At 39.2% G+C, this 27506-nt stretch overlaps 2 protein-coding genes and 1 long non-coding RNA gene across 12 annotated transcripts in view; 2 read left to right on the forward strand and 1 right to left on the reverse strand.

Moving 5' to 3' along the window:
• Window positions 1-1627: 1627 nt before the first annotated feature.
• Window positions 1628-19791, reverse strand: serpinh1b (serpin peptidase inhibitor, clade H (heat shock protein 47), member 1b). Of its 4 annotated transcripts, none has more exons than XM_062060016.1 (10): window positions 19774-19791; window positions 19332-19450; window positions 14550-14710; window positions 14161-14192; window positions 12063-12203; window positions 11797-11989; window positions 8696-8966; window positions 5902-6000; window positions 5589-5821; window positions 1628-3091 (listed from the first exon to the last, which is right to left on the reverse strand). In XM_062060016.1, exons 5-10 carry the CDS (start codon window positions 12182-12184, stop codon window positions 2789-2791), a joined length of 1221 nt encoding a protein of 406 aa, XP_061916000.1. In that variant the 5' UTR covers window positions 12185-12203; window positions 14161-14192; window positions 14550-14710; window positions 19332-19450; window positions 19774-19791; the 3' UTR covers window positions 1628-2788. The 4 variants fall into 4 exon arrangements, with proteins under 4 accessions (XP_061916000.1, XP_061916001.1, XP_061915997.1 ...); XM_062060017.1 differs by having other exon boundaries at window positions 14146-14192; XM_062060013.1 differs by lacking the exon at window positions 14161-14192 and having other exon boundaries at window positions 1629-3091.
• On the forward strand, window positions 4339-6606 carry LOC133658230 (uncharacterized). Its single transcript, XR_009827425.1, has 3 exons — window positions 4339-4778; window positions 5334-5473; window positions 5595-6606. It is a non-coding gene; the product is annotated as an uncharacterized LOC133658230 (long non-coding RNA).
• gdpd5b (glycerophosphodiester phosphodiesterase domain containing 5b) overlaps window positions 19275-27506 on the forward strand; it is a 79320-nt gene continuing 71088 nt past the window's right edge. For 3 of the 7 annotated variants that reach the window (XR_009827419.1, XR_009827418.1, XM_062060011.1), the window contains exon 1: window positions 20035-20421. The gene's annotated coding sequence lies outside the window, so the exon portion shown is untranslated. Of the gene's footprint in view, window positions 19479-20033; window positions 20422-27506 lie in introns of those variants that run through there. The other 4 variants (XR_009827416.1, XM_062060010.1, XR_009827417.1 and 1 more) reach the window with 3 other exon arrangements.

The following is a 27506-nucleotide window of genomic DNA, read 5'->3' on the forward strand; positions in this document are numbered from 1 at the left end:
GTAGGCCTTAAGTGATATTTCCAAATGACTCATACTGTACTGAATTACTGTTACTATTAAAGACAGTAGAGAAAGAGCAAGACTGCTTACTCTACCCCTACTTTAGTTGTACGCATAGGTGAGCGTGCCCGCCAATCTAGAATAAAACTAGATTGTTTTTTCATGTGACCATTTTAGTCATGCATTATTCAAAAACATTTTTTTTTAAAGCTACATATCAGCTTAAACAAAAACACACAATAAGGTTAGTGTGAAGTGTACTTATTGAAATATTCATGGAATGCAGGTCTTGTTGCGAATTTAGTTTTTGAGATGCTCTGCATTAGGGTTGTACGGTATACTGGTATTAGTATAGTACCGCGATACTAATGCCGGTCCGGCATCACAACATCTTCTTTAGTTTAAAAAAAAATGTATATTATGTTTATAAACACAGGAAATATGTCCCTGGACACATGAGGACTTTTAATATGACCAATGTATGATCCTGTAACTACTTGGTATCGGATTGATGCCCACATTTGTGGTATCATCCAAAACTAATGTAAAGTATCTAACAACACAAGAATAAGTGATTATTACATTTGAACATACGGTAAGTGTAGATAGAACATGTTAAAAAAGAAAGTAAGCTGATATTAACAGTAAATGAACAAGTAGATTAATAATTGATTTGCTACCACTTGACAAAATAATAGTGTGATAAATGACACAATATGTTACTGCATATGTCAGCAGCTAAATTAGGAGCTTTTTTCTTTTGCTTACTTACTAATAAAAGACAAGTTGTCTTGTATGTTCACTATTTTATTTAAGGACAAACTTGCAATAAAAAACATGTGTTTAATGTACCCTCAGATTATTTGTTAAAATAAAGCCAATAATGCAATTTTTTGTGGTCCTCTTTATTTAGAAAAGTATCGAAATAATTTTGGTATCGGTACAACACGACTCTGCAATAATAATAAAAGTGCTTTCAAGGCAACGTCCAAAAAAAATAAATTAAAAGTTGTCATTACAGCGACTTCTGCTGGATCTCGTGGGCCTCCAAAGCAAATTCCCCCCTGGGGACTGCTATGTATTATTTTCTTTGTTGTACATATTTATACGTTCTTTACTTTTTAATTTCCCCTCGGGGATTAATAAAGTATGTCTGATTCTACCTGAAAATAGGACTATATTTATTCATATAATTTATTTGCATTATTTTTTAATGACTCTGATTGCAATAGAGATTTTTTGATCATATTTACAGAGTTTGGCACATTTTTTAACCAGAATGTTGAAAAATACTCCAAAAATGATGAATTAAACAACTTATTGTCACATCAAATCAGTTAGTTCTTTCTGCCACAGGAGGGTGCTCATGTTGCACATTAGACTTTTATGACCAAACCTTTTACCAGCCTTTTGAAGAGTTCCCTGCTCACCATGAAGCCCCTACACTCCTTTGTGTGGGATAACCCAACAAAGACTTTTATTTAGTCTAGCAGGCGAGTCCAACAAGTCAAGCCTGACATTCTTTGAATAGTTGACTGCGGCAGATAAGCCCTGCTCATCTCATCCCAAACACGGGGACGCCCTTTGACCTCCAGCCGACTGGAAAGATTATCATCTCTATTTTGGTTTCTCACACCAAAAACAATCCAGGTTTTTTTCCCCCACTTTTTATTTAAAAAAGGATGACATTTTTGTTATCACACAATTCCAACAGCATTTTTTGTGGGTCAGCGTAAATTAAACTACATTTCCTCTGCAAGTTAAAGCCGGTACAATTCAGTGCAGGCAGAAAGACAAATAACAAGGAGTGGATTTAGAAGTCAAACAAGCCTGTGCAGAGATCTACTCGTCTTTAAACATTAAAGTGTAGCCTGGCCTATACAGACAGTAAAATGTTGGAATGTCATACTTAATACAAAAATCGGTGCAATTCCGGTAGGACACATGTGAGTCAAACTAACTAACTGGCTAATGTTGGCATACTTACACTTAGCATGTGTCACATACCAAGTTATATGACTCTGGGGTAAACGGTTTTGGAATGAGCTAAAAAAGTTAGCATGCTAACAGTTCGCACATGTCACATCCCAAAGTATATGACTCTGGGTTAAACGGTTGCAAAATTAACAAAAAAATTTAGCCTGTTAACATTAGCATGCTAACAATTAGCATGTGTCACATACCCAGTTATATGACTCTGGGGTAAACGGTTGCAAAATTACCTAATAAAGTTAGCATGCTAACAATTAGCATGTGTCACATACCCAGTTACACCTTCTCAGTGGCCTTGTGGTTAGAGTGTCCACCCTGAGATCGGTAGGTTGTGAATTCAAACCCCGAGTCATACCAAAGACTTTAAAAATGGGACCCATTACCTCCCTGCTTGGCACTCAGCATCAAGGGTTGGAATTGGGGATTACATCACCAAAATGATTCCCGAGCGTGGCCACCGCTGCTGCTCACTGCTCCCCTCACCTCCCAGGGGGTGGAACAAGGGAATGGGTCAAACGCAGAGAGTAATTTCACCACACCTAGTGTGTGTGTGACTATCAGTGGTACTTTAACTTTTTTTTATGACTCTGGGATACTCTGGGGTAAACGGCTGCTAAATTACCTAAAAAAGTTAGCATGCTAGAATGCTAACGTTAGCATGCTAACAGTTATTTCAGCATTCAATCCAAGGGGAACTTTACGAGGAATAAGTTCAGTTATTAAATCCACAGTTTGCCTTCAAGGAATGTGTTCCTGAGGTAATGCTCTAAAAAAACTAAATATTTAAAAGTTAACATTATAGCTCGTCGCGCATCTTGTCCCCCTTGGGTCGAACCACTCTGCCCAGGTACAGGACAGAGTTGGTCTTGCTGTCCTTCACCAGGAAAACGAAAGGGTGATCCACGTAGAAAAGCTTTGGGTCCTTCAGCCGCCCGCTGCTGAAGATGTTGGTGTCATACGGGTTGCCTTCGGTGTTGAGCTCCAGGGCGGACGCGTGGAAGACGTTGGAGAGGTACAGGTCCTTCTTACCAGAGATGTTGGAAAGGTCGGCCTTGGCTTTGTCCACTGCCTCCGTCAGGCCGAGCTCGGCCAGATGTTTCTACAATAGTGGGAAAAAGAGTGATTATAACCATAAACCTAGAAAAGGAACTCATCGGGATGCACCTGGCTGTACAGTATATAATTGTGCATTCCATTTATACTTGGAAGTGGGAATTTCAACTGGAACAAGGTCAACAAGGTCTGATTTCCTAGTTGGAATGTTGGAGCCTTCTCACCACCCCTGAGTTGGCTGCGCTGAATGTAAACAATGATATAAGCTTCCGTTATTAGCACTTGTGATTAGTTTTTGTGGCACTAAATCAGCCACATACGATGTATAGTTAGACGTTTATACATGGTAACGTTACTGTAGTGTAAACTAAATGTTATGCATGTTATATACATGTTCTACATCGCTAGCAATAGCGTCTATGTTTACTCTTCATCCACCGTAATTGAAGGTTGCAGAAAGACTCCATATTTTCCCATAAGTTGTTTATATTCAAGGCAAGGCAAGCGCAAAAATAACTTCGGTGGATGTGGCCATCTGGATTTGCGACCTCGTAACTGGAACGCTCACAACTTGGCTGTGACGTAATTCCCAGCTACGACTCCCAACTTCTTAGGTAAATGGAACGCACCATTAGACCAAGACTGATTATAATATGAATCACAAACCGATAAAAACAAAAAGCAATTTTCTTAGTTTCACTTAATTCCAGCTATGCCTACAAAGCGCCACTAGGTGTCATTAGTGCTCTGTAACCACCTTACCTCTCCCATACACAAAGAGTGAGGCATTTTACTTTTTTGTAGTTTTATTATACATTGCTCTTCCCACTTTAAAGGCCTACTGAAATGATTTTTTTTATTTAAACGGGAATAGCAGATCCATTCTATGTGTCATACTTGATCATTTCGCGATATTGCCATATTTTTGCTGAAAGGATTTAATAGAGAAAATCGACGATAAAGTTCGCAACTTTTGCTCGCTGATAAAAAAAAGCCTTGCCTGTACCGGAAGTAGCGTGACGTCACAGGAGCTAGTATTCCTCACAATTCCCCATTGTTTACAATGGAGCGAGAGAGATTCGGACCGAGAAAGTGATGATTACCCCATTAATTTGAGCGAGGATGAAAGATTCGTAGATGAGGAACGTTACAGTGAAGGACTTGAGAGGCAGTGATGGACGTATCTTTTTTCGCTCTGACCGTAACTTAGGTACAAGCTGGCTCATTGGATTCCACACTCTCCTTTTTTTATTGTGGATCACGGATTTGTATTTTAAACCACCTGGGATACTATATCCTCTTGAAAATGAGAGTCGAGAACGCAAAATGGACATTCAGTGCCTTTTATCTCCACGACAATACATCGGCGAAATGCTTTAGCTACGAGCTAACGTGATAGCATCGTGCTTCAAGTGCATATAGAAACAAAAAAATAAAGGATAGAAGGAAGGATAGATAGAAAATCAACAATACTATTAAACCGTGGACATGTAAATACACGGTTAATGCTTTCCAGGCTGGCGAAGGTTAACAATGCTGTGCTAACGACGCCATTGAAGCTAACTTAGCAATGGGACCTCACAGAGCTATGCTAAAAACATTAGCTCTCCACCTACGCCAGCCAGCCCTCATCTACTCATCAACACCCGTGCTCACCTGCGTTCCAGCGATCGGCAGAAGGACGAAGGACTTCACCCGATGCGTTTGGCGGCCCGGAGACGTAGGAAGTCAAGGTGAGCTAGCGCGGCTAGCGCGGCTAGCGCGGCTAGCGCGGCTAGCGCTCCAACAAAGTCCTCCTGGTTGTGTTGCTGTAGTCCGCTGCTAATACACCGATCCCACCTACAACTGTCTTCTTTGCAGCCTTCATTGTTCATTAAACAAATTGCAAAAGATGTCCAAAATACTGTGGAATTATGAAATGAAAACAGAGCTTTTTGTATAGGATTCTACGGGTACCATAACTTCCGTTACTCTGACTTCGTCACGCGCATACGTCATCATACCGCGACGTTTCAGCCGGATATTTCCCGGGAAGTTTTAAAAGTCACTTTATAAGTTAACCCGGCCGTATTGGCATGTGTTGCAATGTTAAGATTTCATCATTGATATATAAACTATCAGACTGTGTGGTCGGTAGTAGTAGGTTTCAGTAGGCCTTTAAAGATGCCCCATAACAGCAAATGTGACTTTTTAACAGTGATGTGTGTCCCTAGAGCACCAAATGGGAGTAAAATCTAACATCTCTCTCGCTTTTTGCATCACTTTTCACTAAAAGCTTGCTTTTCAAGTTCCAGGTTTTCATGAAGTCATGAGAAAAAGACTCAAGCAGGATAAGGCCACCCACCACTTCACAGAAGACAACAGTGAAAAAAGAAGCAGGCTTAGCTAACATCTTTAAAAAAAAAAAAAGCCTAGACCCCTGCCAACTGTAAGTATGAACATTTTTGTATTTTTTTCAGCAAACAGGCTAACCTAGCATGACGGCCCGGTGGTTGGGGACCACTGGTCTACTGTATTTAAAAGTGACGATTCCCCGGCCTCACCTGCAGGTTGTGGCTGGTTTCCACAGAGACCTTGGGCAGCGAGATGGCCACGGCCCTGTTCTCCATCTTGCTGAGCCAAGTGTCCACCTGCTTCCTGGTCAGCAGCTTTTCCAGGCGCTCCAGGGGCTCCAGGTGGTAGGGCATGATGAAGATCATGGAGGCCTGCTTCTTGCCCAGAGGCATGTCCAGCACGTACAGCTTGTTCTCCTTGTCCTCGTAGAAGTCGTACAGGCCTGATGGAGCCGGCAGAGCGCGTCAGGCGCCTCATCTTTAAAGTGCACGGACCAGAAAAAGATAAAGATAGGAAACGTACCTGTGCGGTGCATCATGGGAACGCTGACCGTGAAAGAGCGGGTCACCAGGAAGCCACGGTTGTCCACCATTTGTTCATGGAATTTCTCATCCCAGTGAGCTTTAGGAGGTAACACACGACACTTTTACAAAAAGTTTTACATAAAGTTAGTTTTACTTTATTTGATTCTAATTTTGTTTTACTATGCATTAAAAATCTATAATCAACATACCCTCTAAGGTGCGCGCACTGCTCACCCGTCCTCTGCACACAGAAAATCTATGCCGTGCACAAAATAAAATCTAATCTAAACTCTAAACACAATAAACACATGACTACTGTATTTTTTGGATTATAAATCGCAGTTTTTTTCACAGTTTGGCCGGGGGTGCGATTTATACTCTGGAGCGACTCATGTGTGAAATTATTAACACATTACCGTAAAATATCAAATAATATTATTTATCTCATTCACGTAAGAGACTAGGCATATATCAGCAATCGTCACACACACACACGCCAACCAATACAAATTCGGCCGGGGCGGGTCATGGCAGAAGTGCATTGTGAAAAAAAAGATGCTACCTGCTACTACTGCCGTACCTATGAAAATTGATCATTTCAACATTGGCGGTAACTTATAAAAACTGAGAAGGGCTGAACAAAAATGGCACCGAAAAGGAAATCATATACTGCAGGTTACAAGCTGGAAGTAGTGAAATATGCAGCAGAAACTGGCGAAAAATTTCCCCAAAAATGCGACTTATACTCTAGTGCGACTTATATATGTTTTTTTCCTTCTTTATTATGCATTTTCAGCCGGTGCGATTTATACACCGGAGGGACTTATACTCCAAAAAATACGGTATTTGTTCTGTAGGATTTTGCGATGCAACTCTGAGTGACAGGTGACCAAAAGCAAAACTCGCAGACAATATCAACAGTGATCAATTATTGTAATGTCTGTCGAGATGCTTGAAAGAGGACAGGAATTCCATCGATCACTTTATCAAGTAAAACTGTTTTTTGTCGGCTGTTAACACATTAAAAACATCTGTAAAAAATGTTGATCGAGAAAAACTGGTCATTTTCTGCCATACGAACCAGGCTTCAACCACCTCTTTGTCATCTGTCATACCAACAGCAGCCACTTGCTCTCTCTCACCTGCCAACACCTCATGGCACTTAGCCATTGATGCGTTTGTGGCCACACAAAAAGTCAGACAACTACAACACCATACAAAGTGTAAATGCCAGGGGCCGTACTTATCAAGCTTCTTAGAATTACTCCTAAGAAGTCTGCTAAGAGTTGACTTAAGAGTAAATAAATTCTTGGCTGAAAGCTGCACTTAAAAGTTAGTTATCAAGCGTCTTACTCACACTTTCAGCGAAGTGTAGGACTGAATCTTAAGTGTCACACTCAGAGCTGAATTATGACATTACTATGTGCCGTAAACGGAATTTTAGGTGACGTCATTTCTGTGTCCATACAAATGACCAATCACGGAAGGGAATCCCTTGTCTAAGAATAAAGAAATATCTTGGAAATATTTAAGTGGACAATGGGAGTGTATATTTTGACAATAAACTACAAAATAATACAAAACAAACTAGTCCCCGCCGGCACTCACGCTACCGCTCCCTCTCTTCTCTCGCCCACACACTCACTGACGTCACTCACCTCACGGCTACACACATACGCTACTGTCATAACATTTTCTTTCCAATTCATTAATTAGGCAACTAATTTGAAACTGGTGTGGGTGGCTCTATATATACTAGCCCACTGCAGACACATGCAGAAATCAACAAGGAATCGAAAAGTATTAAATCTGTGACAAAAATAATATCCGCTCTGTCTAAACGATACCGTTTGATCAGCTGCTCGTCATCAAAAAAAAAAAACATTGTTCCGTTCCCTGAACGTTCGCGCACGTCTCTCTCGCCTCAGTGCCATCCCCTGCTGGCAACTCCTAACCACTTAAGACACCTCTGAAGGTCTCTTAAATATGGTGGAGAGTAGGAGTGATTCTTAGACTTAAGAACGTTGATAAAAAGCTTTTATTCTTAAGTTTGAGAGTAGGACTAAATTTCGCAAATTCTCAGGACTTAAGTGTAAAATGGCACTCTAAGAAGCTTGATAAGTACGGCCCCAGGTCATTACACTATGACTCCTCAATCAGATGTGTGCTTATTCTACTGTCATTTAGTAATAATGTTAATTTATGGATATTATTCATGAAAGGCTGTTACTAGATTACAGAAATGCTAATAAAAAATATACATTTTACAGACAGAAAGTTACAGGAACGTGCACTTTATCCCATGCTTACATCTCATTGTGCAACATGAGAATGTTTTAAGGGGAATAAAATTTGATCTCTTTAAGGGGTACAAATCCTTTCCAAAATAGGACTCAGAAATACAATTCTAGTACATAGCTCATGAAAAACAAGATTGTTTTGTTATTATAATAAAACATTTAACTTGAGTCAGGTTTAGGACAGGTGCAATGCTGGTGTGGCCACAGTGTGCACATCTGATGTTGCTCACATGTCCTCCACTAAATGATCAGGGAGGGAACATTGGCTATAATATATGCTAAGTCTCAACATATGTTGACATACAAAGAGGGTCCCGCCCAGGGCGCCAATAAAGCAAAAAACATCAGATTGGTTAGTTTAGCAGCTATGCTATCTTAGGTTTGTGTGAAAAAGCAAATAATTTCATGGCTTATAATATATTTTATTCATAATGAATTCCTGTTATTTGTCGTATCACCTGGTTGGTTCATGACGAAATGATTTCTACTTACGCTTGAAGAACATAGCGTTGACGATCACGGCCCCGTCGGCGTTCTGCACGTCCTTGGTGACCTCTGGCAGCTTGCCATCGGTGGACTTGGCCGCCCACTCGTTGATGGAGTTGACAGCGCTCTTCTTGTCCCGGAAGTTGATCTTGGAGTGGTCGTAGTTGTAGTGCTTCTTGCTGGTCTTCACAAAGTCGTCTGTGAAGACCACCGAGCTGGGCCCGTACAAGCGGTTGTTGATCTTCCAGGTGGTGTTGCGCGATTTGGCATCGCTCACCTGCGAACAGGAAGATGTGTTGCGTTATTCATCAGGGGCCGTACTTATCAAGCTTCTTAGAGTGCCATTTTACACTTAAGTCCTGAGAATTTGCGAAATTTAGTCCTACTCTCAAACTTAAGAATAAAAGCTTTTTATCAACGTTCTTAAGTCTAAGAATCACTCCTACTCTCCACGATATTTAAGAGACCTTCAGAGGTGTCTTAAGTGGTTAGGAGTTGCCAGCAGGGGATGGCACTGAGGCGAGAGAGACGTGCGCGAACGTTCAGGGAACGGAACAATGTTGTTGTTTTTTGATGATGAGCAGCTGATCAAACGGCATCGTTTAGACAGAGCGGATATTATTTTTGTCACAGATTTAATACTTTTCGATTCCTTGTTGATTTCTGCATGTGTCTGCAGTGGGCTAGTATATATAGAGCCACCCACACCAGTTTCAAATTAGTTGCCTAATTAATGAATTGGAAAGAAAATGTTATGACAGTAGCGTATGTGTGTGGCCGTGAGGTGAGTGACGTCAGTGAGTGTGTGGGCGAGAGAAGAGAGGGAGCGGTAGCGTGAGTGCCGGCGGGGACTAGTTTGTTTTGTATTATTTTGTAGTTTATTGTCAAAATATACACTCCCATTGTCCACTTAAATATTTCCAAGATATTTCTTTATTCTTAGACAACGGATTCCCTTCCGTGATTGGTCATTTCTATGGACACAGAAATGACGTCACCTAAAATTCCGTTTACGGCACATAGTAATGTCGTAATTCAGCTCTGAGTGTGACACTTAAGATTCAGTCCTACACTTCGCTGAAAGTGTGAGTAAGACGCTTGATAACTAACTTTTAAGTGCAGCTTTCAGCGAATAATTTATTTACTCTTAAGTCAACTCTTAGCAGACTTCTTAGGAGTAATTCTAAGAAGCTTGATAAGTACGGCCCCAGATCAATAGAAAGCTAGGTACTTCATTAATATTCACCATTTACCATAGTATGTTAGCCTGTATATATTTTAACATTTGTGCACAATAAGAAAAAGTCAGTAGATTTTATGGTAGAAAACCGGCCAGAATTTTACTGTAAAAAATAACAATTATACAATTTTTCAATTCACACTAATTAATGCACTGTAGAAGAAAAGACAGCCGATTTCACGACAAAAGATGGCAGTTTTCTGGTAAAAATTACAGTTGTACCTTTTTTTCATTTATGGTATGCTGTAAAAAAAATTATCTAAGATTTAAGGGTAAAAAATAAAAATAAAAAGTGGTAGCTCAGTCACAAAACTTTTATCGTAAAAACGGTGACTCCCTTTAAAAAAAAAAACCCTGTTGATTTTAAGATTTTTTTAAAAATTGGCAGTTCATTGGCCACAAGTTTACTATAAAAAATGGCAGTGGTACCTTTTTACCATTTAAAGTAATGCACTGTAAAAACAACGACAATAGATTTTACATTGAAAAAAAAAAAACTGGCAGCTCAGTCGCAAGAGTTTTACTACAAAAATAACAGTTGTGCCTTTGTTCATTAATAGTATTGCTATTTTTAATAAAAGTTGTACCTTTGTTCAATTATACTATTACTATTTAATTATACTATTACTATTTTAATAACAGTTGTACCTTTGTTCATTTATAGTAATGCAATGTAAAAAAAAGTCGATTTTACAGTAAAAAAGAAGTTCAGTTCTGTCGCCAGAATTTTACAGTAAGAATAACATTTCCCAATTTACAGTAATGTGCTGTATAAAACAACTGTATTTAATGGTAAAAAAAAAAAAATGTCAGCTAAATCGCCAGAATTTCACCGTAAAAATAACAGCGTGACCTTTTGTTTACATTTACAGCAATGCACTGTGAAATCAACAGCCATAGATTTTATTTTATGATTACAAAAATGGCAGTCCAGTTGCCAGAATTTCACCATGAAAAAAACAATTATATATTTTCTTAGTTTAGATAAATGCACTCTAACAAAAACAGTAAAAGAAATTGGCAGTTCAGTTGCCAGAATTTTACCGTAAATCTCACCGTGTTGCCTTTTTTCCAATTACAGTAATGCACTGCAAAAATGACTGTAAATTTCATAGCAAATACTGGCAGCTCAGTGACCAGAGTTTTACCATAAAATTGTACTTTTTTTTCCATTTACAGTAACGCACGGTAATAACGATCATAGATTCACATTAAAGAAAAGGCAGCTCATTCGTCATAGTTTTACTGTAAACATAACAGTTGTACTTTTTTTATAATAATAATGTTGAAAAACTGGCAGCTCAGTGGCCAGAATGTTGCTGGAAAAATAACAGTGGTTGTAACGGGGGCCAGCCTGTGGGGTTGGGCGATGTGTACGTTAGTAAACCTCAATCCCTGACAACCTGAATAGCAGTGTTGGTTTAGAGCACAGACATTTTAAAGGTTGAAATCTTTGTAAGACCTGCTACCATACACATTTTGTCGTCACTGCACTAATGGTCAATGACTCATGGACAGTTAGTTGCTAAGTCCTACACATTTTGCTGGATGGCAGCCATGTTTTTCAACCATCCATCCATCCATTTTCTACCGCTTGTCCCTTTTGGGGTCGCGGGGGGTGCTGGAGCCTATCTCAATCCTGCTCAAATTTGACACATATGTGCTTGTCAGTCCCCAAAATGTGTGTACCAAATATGCTGGTGATTCGGCCCAACAACCTAAAGATGTTTGGTAGAGAAATTTCAAGTCAATCCGACTTATGGAGTTTATAACAGCGCCACCATGTGGTGTTTTAGTCAGAATAGAACAGGCAACACAGTAGGGGTGCGCAGCGGTTCTTGCAGTGTGGTGGAGTCAATGTTTATACCTGTGAAAGCAGCTCTGACAGGCCGGCGTGCAAATGCTCGTCCTTGAGTTTGTCGGCGTGCAGCAACGTCTTGACCTGCGAGGCGGTGGACGATTTACCCCCGAGGGCCACCATGCCCAGCGAGGACGCCACCACCACGGGCGAGATGAGGATGTTCTCGGTGTCTTTGGCCTTGGCCATGTTGTGATAGAGGCTGAAATCAGGAGAGTGATCGTTCAGTCACAGCAAAAGGGGCAAAATTGTGATTATTTGTCATGGTCACCGACCTAAAGGCCAGGTTGGCGCTGGTGTCAGCCAGTGTGGAAGCGTGGCTGCTCAGCTTCTTGTCCTCTGCACAGGCCACCAGGGCCAGCAGGCAAAGAGCGACTACGATGTTGCTCAGCCACATCCTGTTTGTCTGCTAAAGCCTGCAAAAACAAAAGCAACAGCTCCCCTTTTAATTAGTTTGCAAAATTATGATCTTCTTCTTCTTCTTCTTTCGTTTCCGGCAGGCTGGACGCATCTTAGGCATATTGCTAACCCCCACATGTCTTTGTCGGGTTTTCTTCAACACCTCAGATCTTACTATACAGTCCAGTCTTTGAAAAATATTTTAAAACCGCTTTTGCAGAATCTTGATGTCCCCAGCTAATGATATTCTCCAGTGACGTGTCTTTATTTCCAGTTCCGGGCAGTTTTGCGTACATGATGGTTCTCTCTCTATTATATCGGTTACAGACTGTTAAGAACATGGTTAACGCTCTCTTCTTCGCCACATGTGCATTTTCCTTCAGTGGGTTTGTTTACCCATCATCGTCAGCCCTTTATTTAGTGCAGTGATTCTCAAACTGTGGTACGGGCTCCATCTAGTGATACTGTGCGCCAAAGAATCCCTTAATTAAATCTTCAAACACAGTGTTACTGTTCAAACTGTGTGTAATGTTACAGTGGCCAAAAGTATTGAATATATTTAATACTAAAATAAAACCTCAGACTTGTTTTTAATGAATACCTAGACCTACTATGCCAGGGGTGTCAAACTCATTTTAGATCGGGGGCCACATGGAGAAAAATCTACTCCCAAGTGGGCCGGACTGGTAAAATCACAGCACAATAACTTGAAAATAAAGACAACCGCAGATTGTTTTCTTTGTTTAAAAATAGAACAAGCACATTCTGAAAATGTACATATCATAATGTTGTTGGGTTTTTTTTACACTTACATGTTGCGGTTGATAGTATTCTATCTTTATTTGTTGTTATTTATACTTTCTGAATAAACTATGTGATAATGTTCATCAGTCAACTCATTGGTGTTCATTTTCAATCTATCAAGATAACAAAAGTAATATCAAAATTAAATTACAGGATGTTAGTTTGCTCATTTTCCTCAACTGATGTACTCGACATATGTAGCATCATCTACAAAGATACAATGAATTGCTATTGCGACATCCAGTGGACACATTTAGAACAGCAGTTTCTTTCATTGAAAAATTTCGGCTCATTTTTATACTTAGCAAACTCATCCCGTGGGCCGGATAAAACCTGTTCGTGGGCCTGATCCGGCCCGCGGGCCTTACGTTTGACACCCCTGTACTATGCTACTTCATCTTAATCTTGGTCATTATGGTGGTACTTGGGGAGCCAAGTTTTTTCTGAGTTGGTTTTGATTGATTGATTGAAACTTTTATTAGTAGATTGCACAGTACAATACATATTCCGTACAATTGACCACTAAATGGTAACATCCGAATAAGTTTTTCAACTTGTTTAAGTCGGGGTCCATGTTAATCAATTCATGGTACTTGAAGAAAGTTTGAGAACGAGTGATTTAGTGCCCCAGCCTCCATCTTGTATTCACCATCGTGTACCTTTTCCCAAGTCTAAAGCATTGTGTGAATTTGATATTGGGTTGCACTGAAGAATAAGAGACCCCTTACTCCCCTGTCCCCACTCTTTTTGCCACATTTCTTTGCAGTGTTAAACTATTTTCTGTATTTCTATTTAATGTCCTTCTTGCTGCATCCCCTGTACTCATACATGTGCAAAATGATGACGTATGGAGTGTGAGGTTATAACGCTAGACTGTGAAGCTCTTGAGGTGGGGTCAGGAGGAGGGCCGACATGTTGCCTGCCACGTCAGCAGGGTCTGAGGCTGAGCTGCCGCCTACTTTGTGCCAGATGTAATCTGATGCCTGACTTTTCTTCTTCTTTTCAACGTGATGCAATGTTGCACATTTGATATCGTCTATAAATCCGTGCAAGATGGTTTGTTTCCACGAAAGTGGCGGAAATGCAACTTATCTCGCTCACTCGAGACGTTTGTGGCACTGTAAAAAATGACATTTAACTTTTTTTGCCACGTACATTTTATACATATACCTTCAGCTCTTTTGATGTCTGTGATTTTCATTCTGAAAGACAAGAGGCGTATGCAGTAATGCCCATATAGGAGGCAGTGAAACACGTATCTTCATGCTAGAACCCCAACTTCACCACCTTTTGGACTTCAAATACTGCAGAAAATCATCTTGCACGTTTCCAGAAGAATTAATTCTTGCCAAATTGGAGCATAGAAGAGTTTCTTGACAAAGCAAACGTTTTTAAAGGAAAATAATCGTTTTATCCCACCTTTTTAAGGATGCAAACATGTCCAAATTAGTTAAGAGGGAGAAATGCACCACTGTGCCTTTAAGAGGCTTTAACAAAGCCACTATTCAAACTTTCCCTGCATTCCACAGCCCCACTAAGTCTTATCTTCTGATCCTTACCTTGCTCAGATTTGCAGTGTTTCTCCTCTCTGTGGTGTCCTGTGGATTGTGCAAAACCCTCCTCGCTGCTGCTCTTTATAGCCGCTGATAGAAGTTTCTAGAAGTAGGAATGGGTGTTCAAATAGATTTCCTAAGGAAGGTGGGGTCCGGGACGTCCCCCCCTTTTGGAATACACAGACAGGGGGAGGGATGTTAGTTTGCAACAACTGGTCTGGATTCAGCTTTTTAACTTCCTCCCAAGCAGCTATGACACACATAAACTGATTCTGGGTCAGTTGCAGTGTAAGGTTGCATTCTATATACTTTTAATCTAGTGCAATTTTTCTGACTCAATCTCTAATTTGGTTTCATCATGTTAAAAATTGACCATTTTATATATTTTTTAATAAGTTCATGACAAATACAAACACAAACATATTTAATACTGATACTTTCTTACATATACTTCTTAACATTTTCAGTGTGTTTACCCTTTTTGGAACAGCGGTCATCTCTAGCCTCTGAAAGTCTGGAAATTAAAAAATACTTTTCGTCAACTTCGATGCTACACTTAAAATTTAGTTGTGAAAATCTTGACTTGAATGCAAGATTTCAAAGGCCCTTTACCCCCCACTAGTGCCACGTCACAGTCTGTCAAACACAGCCAGTTGTTTGGAGGCAGAAAGATGGTTGACCACTGTTGTAAAATCATTTTTATTTACTCAGTTTTGCACCAACATTGAGGATTATATAGCTATGTAATGGTAGTATAAGGGGGCCATCGTGTACTCCCTTTCACACTGCCTGTAAAAGCCACCTTTTTTCTGGGCTGCAGTGTATTAAAGCCCGTAAAACCGAATGACAGGACAACGTTGAATAGTTAAAAGTAGTATCAGAGCCGTAAAAAGCGCAATAAAGTTGCATTGCAGAGTTCTGGGTCAAATGTGGATAATTCTTCTGTTAACTGCCATTTTTGCAGGATTTCCAGGTAAAAATGGCTTTTAAAAAGGCATAAGTTTCCCGCTATTGCTTATTCTAAACCAGTGATTCTCAAACTGGATCATCGCCAAAGTATGATTTGATTTAAGTACAGTGTTTTCATTTCCTATATTCAAACACATGATTTGATTTAAGTACAGTGTTTTAACTTCCTATATTGAAACACAGTGTTACTGTTCAAACTGTGTGCAATATTACAGTGGACAAAATATTAAATAAACTTGTTAAATAAAGCCTTGTTTTTAGTGAAGACTTAGCCCTACTACGCTACTGTCTTTTAATGTTGGTCGTCATGGTGGTACTTGGAAAGCCAAGTTTTTTCTGAGGTGGCACTTGGTGAAATAAGTTTGAGAACAACTGTTCTAAACTACAGAGAAGGAATTAATTTCTCCTGACATGCCGACGACGAGTGTTGACTCGCCTAACTAACGTCATTGCCTAAACAGTTAAGCATGGTGGTGGTAGTGTCATAGTCTGAAGCTGCATGAGTGCTGCTGGCTTATGTGTGTACTGTATTGTTGACATATGAGAAAATATACTGAATACAACCGACCACACCAAAATTGGCATAAAAAAATGCAATATGAGTTTGCATGGCGTAACTATTGCTATGACCCCCTTCCCCGCCATTAACCCTACCCACCCCCAAAAGGGTTGTTGTTCATCCTGCCAAAGAGCCACAAACAGTTTGCACTAAAATTCCTCACCCAGAGGCCAATCTCTGGGTCAACAACATGTCCAGTCAAATATCCTAATACACATCAGTGGACTATAGGAACCCTTTTGTGGTCCTATAGGTGCATATGCAACCATAAAAGGGAACAGAAAGGTCAGAAAACGGGATGGAACTGACTTTTTTAAGATTATTTTAGGACGATTCCAGTTAGATCTGAAGTATAAGCCTCATTGGGAGGAGCCATGGTTACATAACCATAACCACATTGTACTATTTTAGCAAAACTGACAATCATCACAAGTTAAACCTCCTTTCATACTTGAAAAGTGCTTCATTCTTTGGTTAATTTATATGTTTTTGTTTGTGCTATGTACTTTTAGATTAGGAATAATGCAAAAGTTATGCAGGCTACTGAAGAAGGTGGACCTTGTCACAGTCGTGTCCCCACTTAGTACCATCTGTGTGATTGTCCAGTGGACTGCCAGAGGAGAAAGGGGACTTCCTGTTTATCTTTTCCCCTAATATAAATCCCAGATGGGCAGTAACTGTTTGTAGATCCTGAAACTGTAGGCCAGTCTTTTCCTAACTTTTTGTATAGTCAGAAGTCAGGGGAAAATGTCAAAAGCTACTGTTATGCACACATTTCCCTATAATTTTACCATATGAATGACACCGCCATGTGTTGCAGTCGAAGACAGGGCAGAGAAGACATGGCAACTGTAAAGCTGGAGTTTAAATTGAGCTGGGAATAAGGTACAAGTTTCACCCCTAATATATGCCTAGTGCTTGCTGCAGTTGAGCAAATAAACACAGAAAATAGGAATAAAGTAGTACAAGGGTTTAAAACTCGTTTACATTGAGGGCCACATCACAGTTATGGTCGAGGTCAAAAGGTTGCTTGTAGCACTGAATAATATATGAATATGAATGGTAAATGAGTTATACTTGTTTAACGCTTTTCTACCTTCAAGGTACTTAAAGCGCTTTGACATTATTTCCACATTCACCCATTCACACACACATTCACACACTGATGGCGGGAGCTGCCATGCAAGGGTAAAGTGTCTTATGATATTATTGCACAATTGTCTATGCCAGGGATTCTCAATCTGTGGTACACATACCATTAGTGATACACGGGCTCTATCTAGTGGTACGCCAAGGAATCACTTAATTAAATATTCAAACAGTGTTACTGTTTAAACCAGGGATGTCAAACGTACGGCCCGTGGGCCGGATCAGGCCCGCGAACAGGTTTTATGCGGCCCGCGTGATGAGTTTGCCAAGTATTAAAGTATTTTGAAAGAAAGAAACTGCTGTTCTAAATGTGTCCACTGGATGTCACAATAGCATTTCTGTTAGGACTAGCAAGAAGTACAAAGTAAAGCGTGGCGTCTTCCTCTCCCTCGACCGAAATGAAACAGAAAAAATCTTGGGTTTTATGTCTTCTGCTTCAAACACATCGTTATTTGGCTCCCTTACTCCCCCATCATGTCTCTGTCAAAAACGAGAAAACTTAACCCTTCTGAATAGTTTTTACCTCCGTTTCTTACGGTTTGTTGAGTTAGCACTGGATTGATACGTGGACATGACAAAGGAGGTATTTGATACCTAGAAGAGTTTACACGTTGTGATTTAGGGCTATATAAATAAACATTGATTGATTGATTGATTGAATCTTTAAAGTTTAATCCTAGCTTTGTAGATACACCGAGACAAAGTCTAAGCTCATTGTTTTTTTTTAAGCTGCACCAATTTCCTCAGAATTTTCAACAAACTTGAAGTGATTTGTCCAGAGGATTATCTGTGATTTGTACGTTTTCAGAATGTGCTTGTTCTATTTTTGGCCAAAGTAAAACGAAGAAAACAACCCAGAGTTGTCTTTATTTTTAAGTTATCATGCCATGATTTTACCATTCCGGCCCACTTGGTAATAGATTTTCCTCCATGCGGCCCCTGAGCTGAAATGAGTTTGACACCCCTGGTTTAAACTGTGTGTAATTAGACAGTGGCCAAAAATAATACATGTATTTGTTAAATAAAAACCTCTGCTTTGTTTTTAATGAATAGTTAGGCATGCCACGCTATTGTATTTTAATGTTGGCCATTTTGGGGGTACTTGGTGAAAAAAGTTTGAGAACCAAACCACTGGTCTAAGCATTTGATTAGATTTTTTACGCTGCAAAAAATGTCACGCACCAGAATAAAATTGTTTGGAATGTATGATCAAATATTTGTTACATTATTAGATAAAAATAAAGTTTAAAAGACATGCAATCGCATGCGGTACTGTAAAAAATGCAGAGAATAATTTTGCCACACCTAGTGTGTGTGTGACAATCATTGGTACTTTAACATGTTTTTTTGTTCAAATGGAAAGAATGAATACGATTAGTGAAAAAAGATCAAGTACTTTAATGACGCATATTATTTCCAGGCTTTTGTGGGCCGTATAAAACACATCTTGAGTTTGACACATGTGCAAAAGTGGAAACTATGGTAAAGTACCAGCGTTTTTCCATATTATTTTAATCCTAATATTTAATGTGTAAGTCCTTACCGCACAACTTTTGGAAAAGTGTGTGACAGCAAATAAACACCTGATGACATGCGGTAGATTGGCAACAGTAAATTGGCCCTAGTGTGTGAATGTGAGTGTGAATGTTGTCTGTCTGTCTGTGTTGGCCCTGTGATGAGGTAGCGACTTGTCCAGGGTGTACACCGCCTTCCGCCCGAATGCAGCTGAGATAGGCTCCAGCCCTTCCGCGAGCCCAAAAAGGGATAAGTGGTAGAAAATGGATGGATGGACATGCGGTAAAAGAAAGTGGATGGATGGCATTTCATTAGGCTACAGCTACACTAATAAAAAAGAGAGCTCTCCCTATTGGATTTTAACAGCAGTTGCATTGCACTGTGGACTAACAGCCACTAGACAGCGCTAAACGCATGCAAATAAATAATATGTGAGGAAAAATGCTTCATTTTGCAGCTGTACAATCAAAAGGGATTGATGTACTTTAACTAGTTATTTATTCTTTGCACACCTACAGGAAATGCATTACTCAGTCAGCCAGAGTGACACTGTATTCATTTGGAAACACATGAAAACGTGCTGCAATAAATATCACCTGCAGAGCAGATTCCCACTCATCATCCAGCCCATCCTGCAGGCGGAAGCTGCTGGCATTTTGAAATGGGTGCAGCTCAATAGAAGCTTAGCAGCTGGAACGGCTGACTAATCTTCAACCTGTGGAGAGAGGAAGTGAAAAGCCCAGGTGAGCTGCATCTAAATAGGAAATGCACATGGTCTCCACCTGCAGATGCAAGACACAAAATTATGAAAGTATAGCACTCTTGCAAAGATGCTACGTCATTGAGTGATCCATTGGGCTATGACTTGTGCATGTGTGCAAACATGAAACAAAAATTAGAAACCATGTAAATGATAGTGAGAAGGGAAGGGACTTCTTAAGATTCTAATTTTAATCCGTAGGCAAAGCACACAACTCTGGGTGTTTGTGGCCTTTCATATCTGTCAATGTCAACACAGTTTGATTTTGATAAACCTACAATAAACAGACAGCATGGCTCCTCTGGCTACTCGCCTGTGAATGACATGAACCTGTGATGCGTTCAAGTACCCTCGGAGTGTTTGCCATTGACGAACTCACTTGACGAATAAATACAAAGCATAATATACTCACTAAACGTTAAAGCGCAATTGTGGATAGTAATGATACGCCATGAATATGTTTCAGCATAAAAACTGACATAACCGATATAAAAATTGTGACATAACGTAAGAAGTTCTGGAAGATAATGGGAAATCCCATGCCCGGTGAACGTGCATGCCGGCCGGGTGTAAAGTCAGCTTGGTGACGGTCTCCCTCCCTGTTACAAGAGAGCTGCGGATAAAAAAGCACTGACACTCCACCTACCTTTACAAGACGACGCGAGGATGAAGGAGATACTCACCAAAAGAAGCTACTATTATAGGAAAAATCCGCGCTTTTAGCTTTTAAGTACTAAAGACAACGTTCGCTCTTGTGTGTGAGACACGTTTGCCCTTTTTTTGTTTTCGGTAGTAAACTTTTGATAGTGTTAGCATTTATCGACTTTGTCAGAAAATATCGGCCACTAATTTCTCGTTTTAAATTGGAAAAATACTTTAAATTCCATTAATACCTGGAAGAAAAGTACAAAGACGCCCGCAGACAGGTGAGTTTTGTTGCCAACTGGACTTTCATGTACAAACCTTGTGATGACCCGGATGTGCATGTATTTAAAAACAACACACACGTGCTAAACGTTTGTAAAATGTTTGATTATACCAATCTTTATGACATTGCAATGTTATATGGACCTGTTATCAGATTGTGTTTAGGTTCCAACTTGACAATAACCAACTTGATTATGTTGACTGTTTTAATGTGATACATTTAAAATGGATCAGCTATACTTTAGAGTAGTCAGTGTACAGCTTGTATAACTGTAGATTTACGTTACACTGAAAACAACTCTACACACAGCTATTATTTTCCAAATATCTGAGTGAATACGTAGAGAATTTTTGGTTTGCCTACAGTAAAAAAAAGTCATGTTCTGGGGCTGCATGAGTCCTGCCGGCACGGGGAAGATGCTGTTCATTAATTGGAAACATTAGTTCCAACATGTATTGTGACATTGTGAAGTACAGCATGAAAACATTATTGCCGTTTATCAACAAGTCAAAGAGACTTGGGTTTTTTGTGTGTGTCCGTGGTCATCTGCCTGGGTTTTTTGGTTTTTAGCGGAAGATGAAGGATTTCATGTGTCTGTGTCTGTTAACAGCGCTACATGTATTTTTTTCACATGTTATAGCCCAGTAAGCCGTCCCCGCCTGGACGCGATTATTTACGCAATTTTTCCTCTGGTGGACAAGCTCGATTATTTTAGTAATCATTGTTTGTCAGGATATTTGGAGAAAACACAATTCATTGCCTCATTGTTTATTTTTAGGAAAATTGTTGAAATAAACAACAATCCCTCTGCTTACCATAACCTTAATTTTTTTCTAATAAATGCACACCAACTAGGGATGTAATAATATGAAAATGTCACATCTGTGTTTTTATTATCGCAGCTTTGTGGTAAAAAGTACACACACTGAAATATTTTCACCAAGTTATTTTTTTAAATAAACACGCTGTTAAAAAAAACCCACTATTTTGCATGGTTTAGGTTTCTTATCCTTCGCTTATTGTGTTTTAGTGTAATTTTTTCATCTGTTTTAATGGCTAAGCTTTTTATTGTTTTAAATATTGGTTTGTACTGTAGCACTTTTAAGACTTATTTTAATTAAAAGTCCGTAAAAAAGAAAACCTATTATTAATATTTATACTTTTTGGTGTACGTTATGGCGTCCTACTCTTTGAACGCACCATAAAAACAACTGTCTTGTATGCCTCTGACTGTAGAATGATCACTCTGTTCTCGGTTCAGTGTGTACAATTGAATATCTTAGTTGATCAGACAGTAATGTGTTTATACAAGTTTAGATTGGGGTATGTTGTTTTAACGGGGAAAAATGTTAATGCCTGTTTTTTTGTTAGCATTTAAGTTAACCGGTTGGCGGCAGTCAGTCCGCAAGTTTATGAAAGTGCAGTTATCAATAACATTTTTTTGCAAATTTTTATTTAAAACGATAATACTAACGATCTGGAGTTTTATCATTAATACCATTGATCGTTACATCCCTATCATCAAGATTGAAAAAGCACTTTTAACATGTCTGTATTAATAACATTTGTAAAAATTTCAGTACAAAATCTACGCCGTTCGCCAGCACACATATCATGACTCCTGCACACCACCGCCTTAAGGTGTACTCTATTTTTCTCGGGTGTGCAGAAACTATATCTGCGTTCTAAGTAGGGATGATGTTTGATAAGAAATTATCGAGTTCGAGCCTATTATCGAATCCTCTTATCGAACCGATTCCTTATCGATTCTCTTATCGAGTCCAGATAGGTTGTTGTATATGGAAAAAAACACACAATATTTGGTTTAACAAAAGCTTAAGGTGTACTCTATTTTTCTCGGGTGTGCAGAAACTATATCTGCGTTTTAAGTAGGGATGATGTTTGATAAGAAATTATCGAGTTCGAGCCTATTATCGAATCCTCTTATCGAACCGATTCCTTATCGATTCTCTTATGGAGTCCAGATAGGTTGTTGTATATGGAAAAAAACACACAATATTTGGTTTAACAAAAGCTCACTTTTATTATTTAAGAAAAAAATAAAATCTAATGAATAAAAAAATATTGACTGTTACCCCCCTAAAAAAATAAAATAAAAAAAATAAATATTGACTGTTGTTACCCAAAGTATATTAAGTGGGATTTTTCAGAAAAACAAATATATACAGTATCACAAAAACAACCTGTCTCTGTGATCACTATATGTGTATAAATAATACTATAGTGTTAAATAAAATCAGTCCCTTGGGCACAAAACTGGAAATAATACAGCTCTCCAAAAAGTGCACTTCTGCTGCTATTTGACATAACTGTTTGTCATGATGCTTTGACATTTTTGCACTTTATTTCTTTATTGAAAGAAAATTCTATGAAGAGAAAAGTTGTTTGCAAATGTGGTTACAATGCTAAAAAATGAAAAGTTAAAGCTAAAAAAAGAAATACACTTTATTGAGTTAAAATATTTCTTTATAGGGGGAAAGATGTGATGTTATGAGCTAGAGAACATAACAACTACACTACCCAGCATGCAACGGGAGTGACGAGCATGCGCGGTAGCCCCGAAAAGTGTTGTTGCATGTCGTCACCCGTGAAAGTAAACATCAAGAACTCAGCCAACACGCCTCGTCTGCATTATTTATAATTAGACAGACTACACATATACAGTGTGATTTTGTTTTGTTTACAAGGAAAGAAAAACAAAAGTTAAAAAAGGGAGATCATGTCATATATGTTGTATATATATGTATGTGCTGCGGTTGCTTTAAGAATGTTGCGACAGCTGCCGTAAAGGAGGTGCGTTGCTAGCCTGGTTGCTATGTTTCCGGTGGGTCGTAAAAGTGTTCTTCATGTGTTTGTACCCTGCTCAAATCTCTCAGTAAAGTTATTCATTGGATTATATTGTTTTGAACTTTATTATTCCATTGTTTTTCCTGCTTTCCCTATCTGCGCCTAATGACTGAGCTACGTGACGTAAATTCTTGTGATGTCTCAAGGGGCATTCTGGTCGGGACGGGATTCGTTCCGAGGGATTCGAATAAAGAACCAACTCTTTTTCTTTACTATAGTGGTCTCGATAACGGGTACCGGTTCTCAAAAAGGGATTCGAGTCCGAGGACTCGGTTCTTTTCTTATCGAACAACCGGGAAAACCGGTTTCGAGTATCATCCCTAGTTTTAAGGTTCCGCGCTTTCAATACAGTCCAGGTTTTTATCGATTTATATTAGTTACTCTCATTGAATGATCATTCTTAGCAAGAGAACATAGAACACAGCCCTTTTGTAATATAATTATTCGATTTATTGTCGCAGCCCTACCAGAGTCATCAACAAGTTGGATTATTTGATTGGGCGCTCAACTTCGTGGAATGATATGTAAAGACAGTATATTAACTTTTGGCTGAAAAGTGGGGCGTATGAAAACCGAGATACCAGTATACTTATTCACTTTCATGAGATACAGTGGTACAAGCACGTTGCGTTCCACCACCGAAACACTCGTTTCTCAAATCAACCTATTGAAATCAATGGAAATTAATTTAATCAGTGCTTAGCCCTCCCAAAACACCACCATTTTAACATGTAACAGGACTTTTAAAGAAGGAAAAATAAGCTTTCAGACAAGAGATACTGTTAGAAAGACATATCAATAGCATGTAGTACAAACGACTACAGTCGTTTTATGTGATAGTATATTGTTCAGCATTTAAATTGGGTACTGGACTAATGTGATGTCCCCTTAGTGCTGCTTTTCTATCCAGTGTTGCCAAGTCTGCTTATATTCGCTTATTATAAGTGACTTGTTTTCATAGAAAAAGTTGCATGTTTCTCTTGCGACATCTGGCAACAATCTCTCCAACGTGTAACAATAGAATTTTGGAAATCGCTGTATATGTTGCACACTCTATGAGTGAGGTCAGTGTTCACAACAAGCCATATGTATGTCTTTGTACCAAAGGTAATGCTTGACTGTCCACTTTGTTGAGTGAGGACGAGACAGAAACAATCGAAACACGTAAACACAGCATATGCAGGTTCTCAATATTTTCATGTATAAATGTTCGTCGTATGGATGCTTGTGGTTGCATGCAGCGGAGGCTGGCTGCAGCCCTGTGTGTTGCGGACTGAAGCTATGGCGGGGCTGTCTCGCCAGGTAGGCTGCTAACAGTTAGGACATATTTGTAATTGTTTTGTTTCTGTGATGTGTTCGGCCGCTTCCCCTCCTTCGCACCAATGGTTAGAGGGCACGAGGTCGATCCCTGAGCTGTGCTCAAAAGCAAGTCTGAATTGTCGAATCAAACCTAAACTAAAAAAAATGATGGTTCTTGTGTAAACAAAGCAGGAACAGCAATGTGTGACAAGATTTGAACTGTTTATTGTTGAAACGGCACTCTTACTAGGATGTAAAAATATGAAAATGGAATGTTACAATTATCGGGACCGAAATTATCACAGTTATTATTATTGTGGTATTGTTAAATGTGCTCAAAAAGTACTGAAACGCACACTGAAATCTTTTAAGTATTTAAAAAAATAACCAAAATAAATACAAACTGTTAGTTTTGCTTGTTTTGTGTTTCTTATGCTTCACAGATAGGGTTTTAGTATATTAATCTGTTTTCATGGCTACGCTCTTATTGTTTTAAATATTGGTTTGTACTGTAGCAGCACGGTGGTACAGGCGTTAGTTTGTGTGCCTCACAATAAGAAGGTCCTAGGTTCGATCTTTCTGTGTGGAGTTTGCATGTTCTCCCCGTGACTGCGTGGGTTCCCTTCAGGTACTCCGGCTTCCTCCCACCTCCAAAGACATGCACCTGGGGATAGGTTGATTGGCAACATTAAATTGTCACACTCGTGTGTGAATTTAAGTGTGAATGTTGTCTGTCTATCTGTGTTGGCCCTGTGATGAGGTGGCGACTTGTCCAGGGTGTACCGCACCTTCTGCCCGAATGCAGCTGGGATAGGCTCCAGCACCCCCGCGGCCCCAAGAGGGACAAGCGATAGAAAATGGATGGATGGGTTTGTACTGTTGCATTTTAAGATTTATTTAAATGAAAAATGCATGACTAATAAAATACATTCGTAATATTTCTTCCTTGTGTGTTTATCGGTCCTCGAATGCACAGTAAACACACCTCTGTCTCTTATTCCTATGAGTTTAGAACAATTATGTTCAATGTTCACAATTGAATAGCTTAGCTGCTCTGACAGCAACGTGTTTGGATTGAAGTATGTTGTTTCTTAATGGGAGAAGATGTTAATGTCTCTTGTTTTCATGTTAGATTTCAAGCTAACCAGTCAGTCCGTGAGTTTATCAAAGTGCAGTTATCAATCAGGATTCTTCGATAATTTTGATTTAAAGTGGTAATACTAACCGTCAGGAGTTTTACTGCGGTCATCATTAATACAGTTTATCGTTACATCCCTACCTGCTACAAATATTACTTTAACTGATGGTGAAAATGCTCGTAACTCAAGGTATGCTCGTAACTTAAAGCATAACAAAAAGCTCAAACAGCTCGCATCTACCCGTAAGTTAAGATACCACTGTACCGTATGCACATTTGATAGCTGTATGTTCAGTGTCCAGAGCATAAACACAATTCCATCCAACCATACCACCCACCTGTAAGCTCTGTTGAAGCAGAACAGATGCATCTGCAAGGCATTTAACCTAAAAATGTTGTTATATTGTGTTACTATTGGCAGCCCTGAAGCAGTGAGGTCATGTTCAACTCTCACTGGCACTAAAACACAAACATACACTCATAATCCGTGCCTTTCACCGGGTTAGGGAGAATGACCTGCCACAAAGATCTGGCATTTGTCTGAATGCTCTCACTGTTGGATTGCTCTGGGTTGTGACAGCTATTAAAATGGTCCTGGCAAACATTAAATGCACATTCAACGAGCAATTAGTGTGGAGGACTGTAATGTAGACTGTTTTTTTAGGTTTTTTTTACGTCACACTCTACTGAAACCAGTTTTCCCTTTGCTGATACACTAATAGAGACTTTGAACCGGGTTATAGAGCTGTTTTGTTTTTGGTCACATCATGGAATGTAAAGAAAAATACACTTTATCTTGCAGCTGTTGACTGTCTGCTCATTGTGAAACTCAAAATAAAGAATCACTTTTTTGTCTGCATTCAAGTAAGACAAACGTACAATTTTCGACTTATTTGAGCAGGTAACATGTCCAGTTCTAATTAGCAGTAATTCCCATTAGCTCTGCTTGCAAGATTGCAAGCTGAGCTGGCTTCAAAGTGTTACCTTTTATGAGAGATGGTGTTTTTCTCTGTGCCTGAGCTTCCCTTTTGGAAAATGGCAACAATACCTCCTTTTTAATGGTAAACAATCAACTTGCTTTTCTTTGCAACTAGAGAATATATTTCCAACATTCCAGAAGCAGAAAGTGGTCATCATATCTCCAAATGTTTTTGGGACTAACGTGGGCAGGAGCATTTATTTAATACCAACCTTCAAAATTCTGTAATTTAACAAATATTAGCATAGGTTTTAGTCATTTTATTATATAGTAAGTCTTCATTTACTTTTTACTAGAAAAAGTAATTTCCAAAGCCGAAGTGTATACCTGTAAAATTAGCTAAAACAAGAACCCGTTGGTTGCATAATTTCTCTAAATATATGACTAAGGTTAAACCTGCAAAAATAGCTTAAAAGCTAGCATGCTAGTGTTAGCATATTCAAATTTTAACATTAGCATGCTAGCAATTGACTAACATTGCTAAGGAGCATTTTGACTTTGGAACGGTTTGAATCAGTTGACATATGTGTGAAATGTTGATGTTTTAAAAATTGCCCATTCATCTCGAATTGAAAGAAATGTTCCAGAAAATGTGGAATTTCTGGAAATGTGAAAAAAAAATTTTGGGGGGGAATACTAGCAAACATGTCATGAATCAGCCAAACATTTTTAAAGTGGATGGGCTTCAATCAGATAAAGTTAAAAGTTAAAGTACCAAAGATTGTCACACACACTAGTGTGGTGAGATTTGTCCTCTGCATTTGACCCATCCCCTTGTTCACCCCCTGGGAAGTGAGGG

This window comes from Entelurus aequoreus, linkage group LG10 (assembly GCF_033978785.1).
Source record: "Entelurus aequoreus isolate RoL-2023_Sb linkage group LG10, RoL_Eaeq_v1.1, whole genome shotgun sequence".
Lineage (NCBI taxonomy): Eukaryota > Metazoa > Chordata > Actinopteri > Syngnathiformes > Syngnathidae > Entelurus > Entelurus aequoreus.

Coding starts and splice junctions, on each gene's coding strand:
- serpinh1b (XM_062060016.1), bottom strand. CDS start 12,184: ATGTGGCTGAGCAACATCGTAGTCGCTCTTTGCCTGCTGGCCCTGGTG. Junction 11,990..12,062: donor AGCGCCAACCTGGCCTTTAG/GTCGGTGACCAT, acceptor TCCTGATTTCAG/CCTCTATCACAACATGGCCA. Junction 6,001..8,695: donor CAACGCTATGTTCTTCAAGC/GTAAGTAGAAAT, acceptor TACCTCCTAAAG/CTCACTGGGATGAGAAATTC.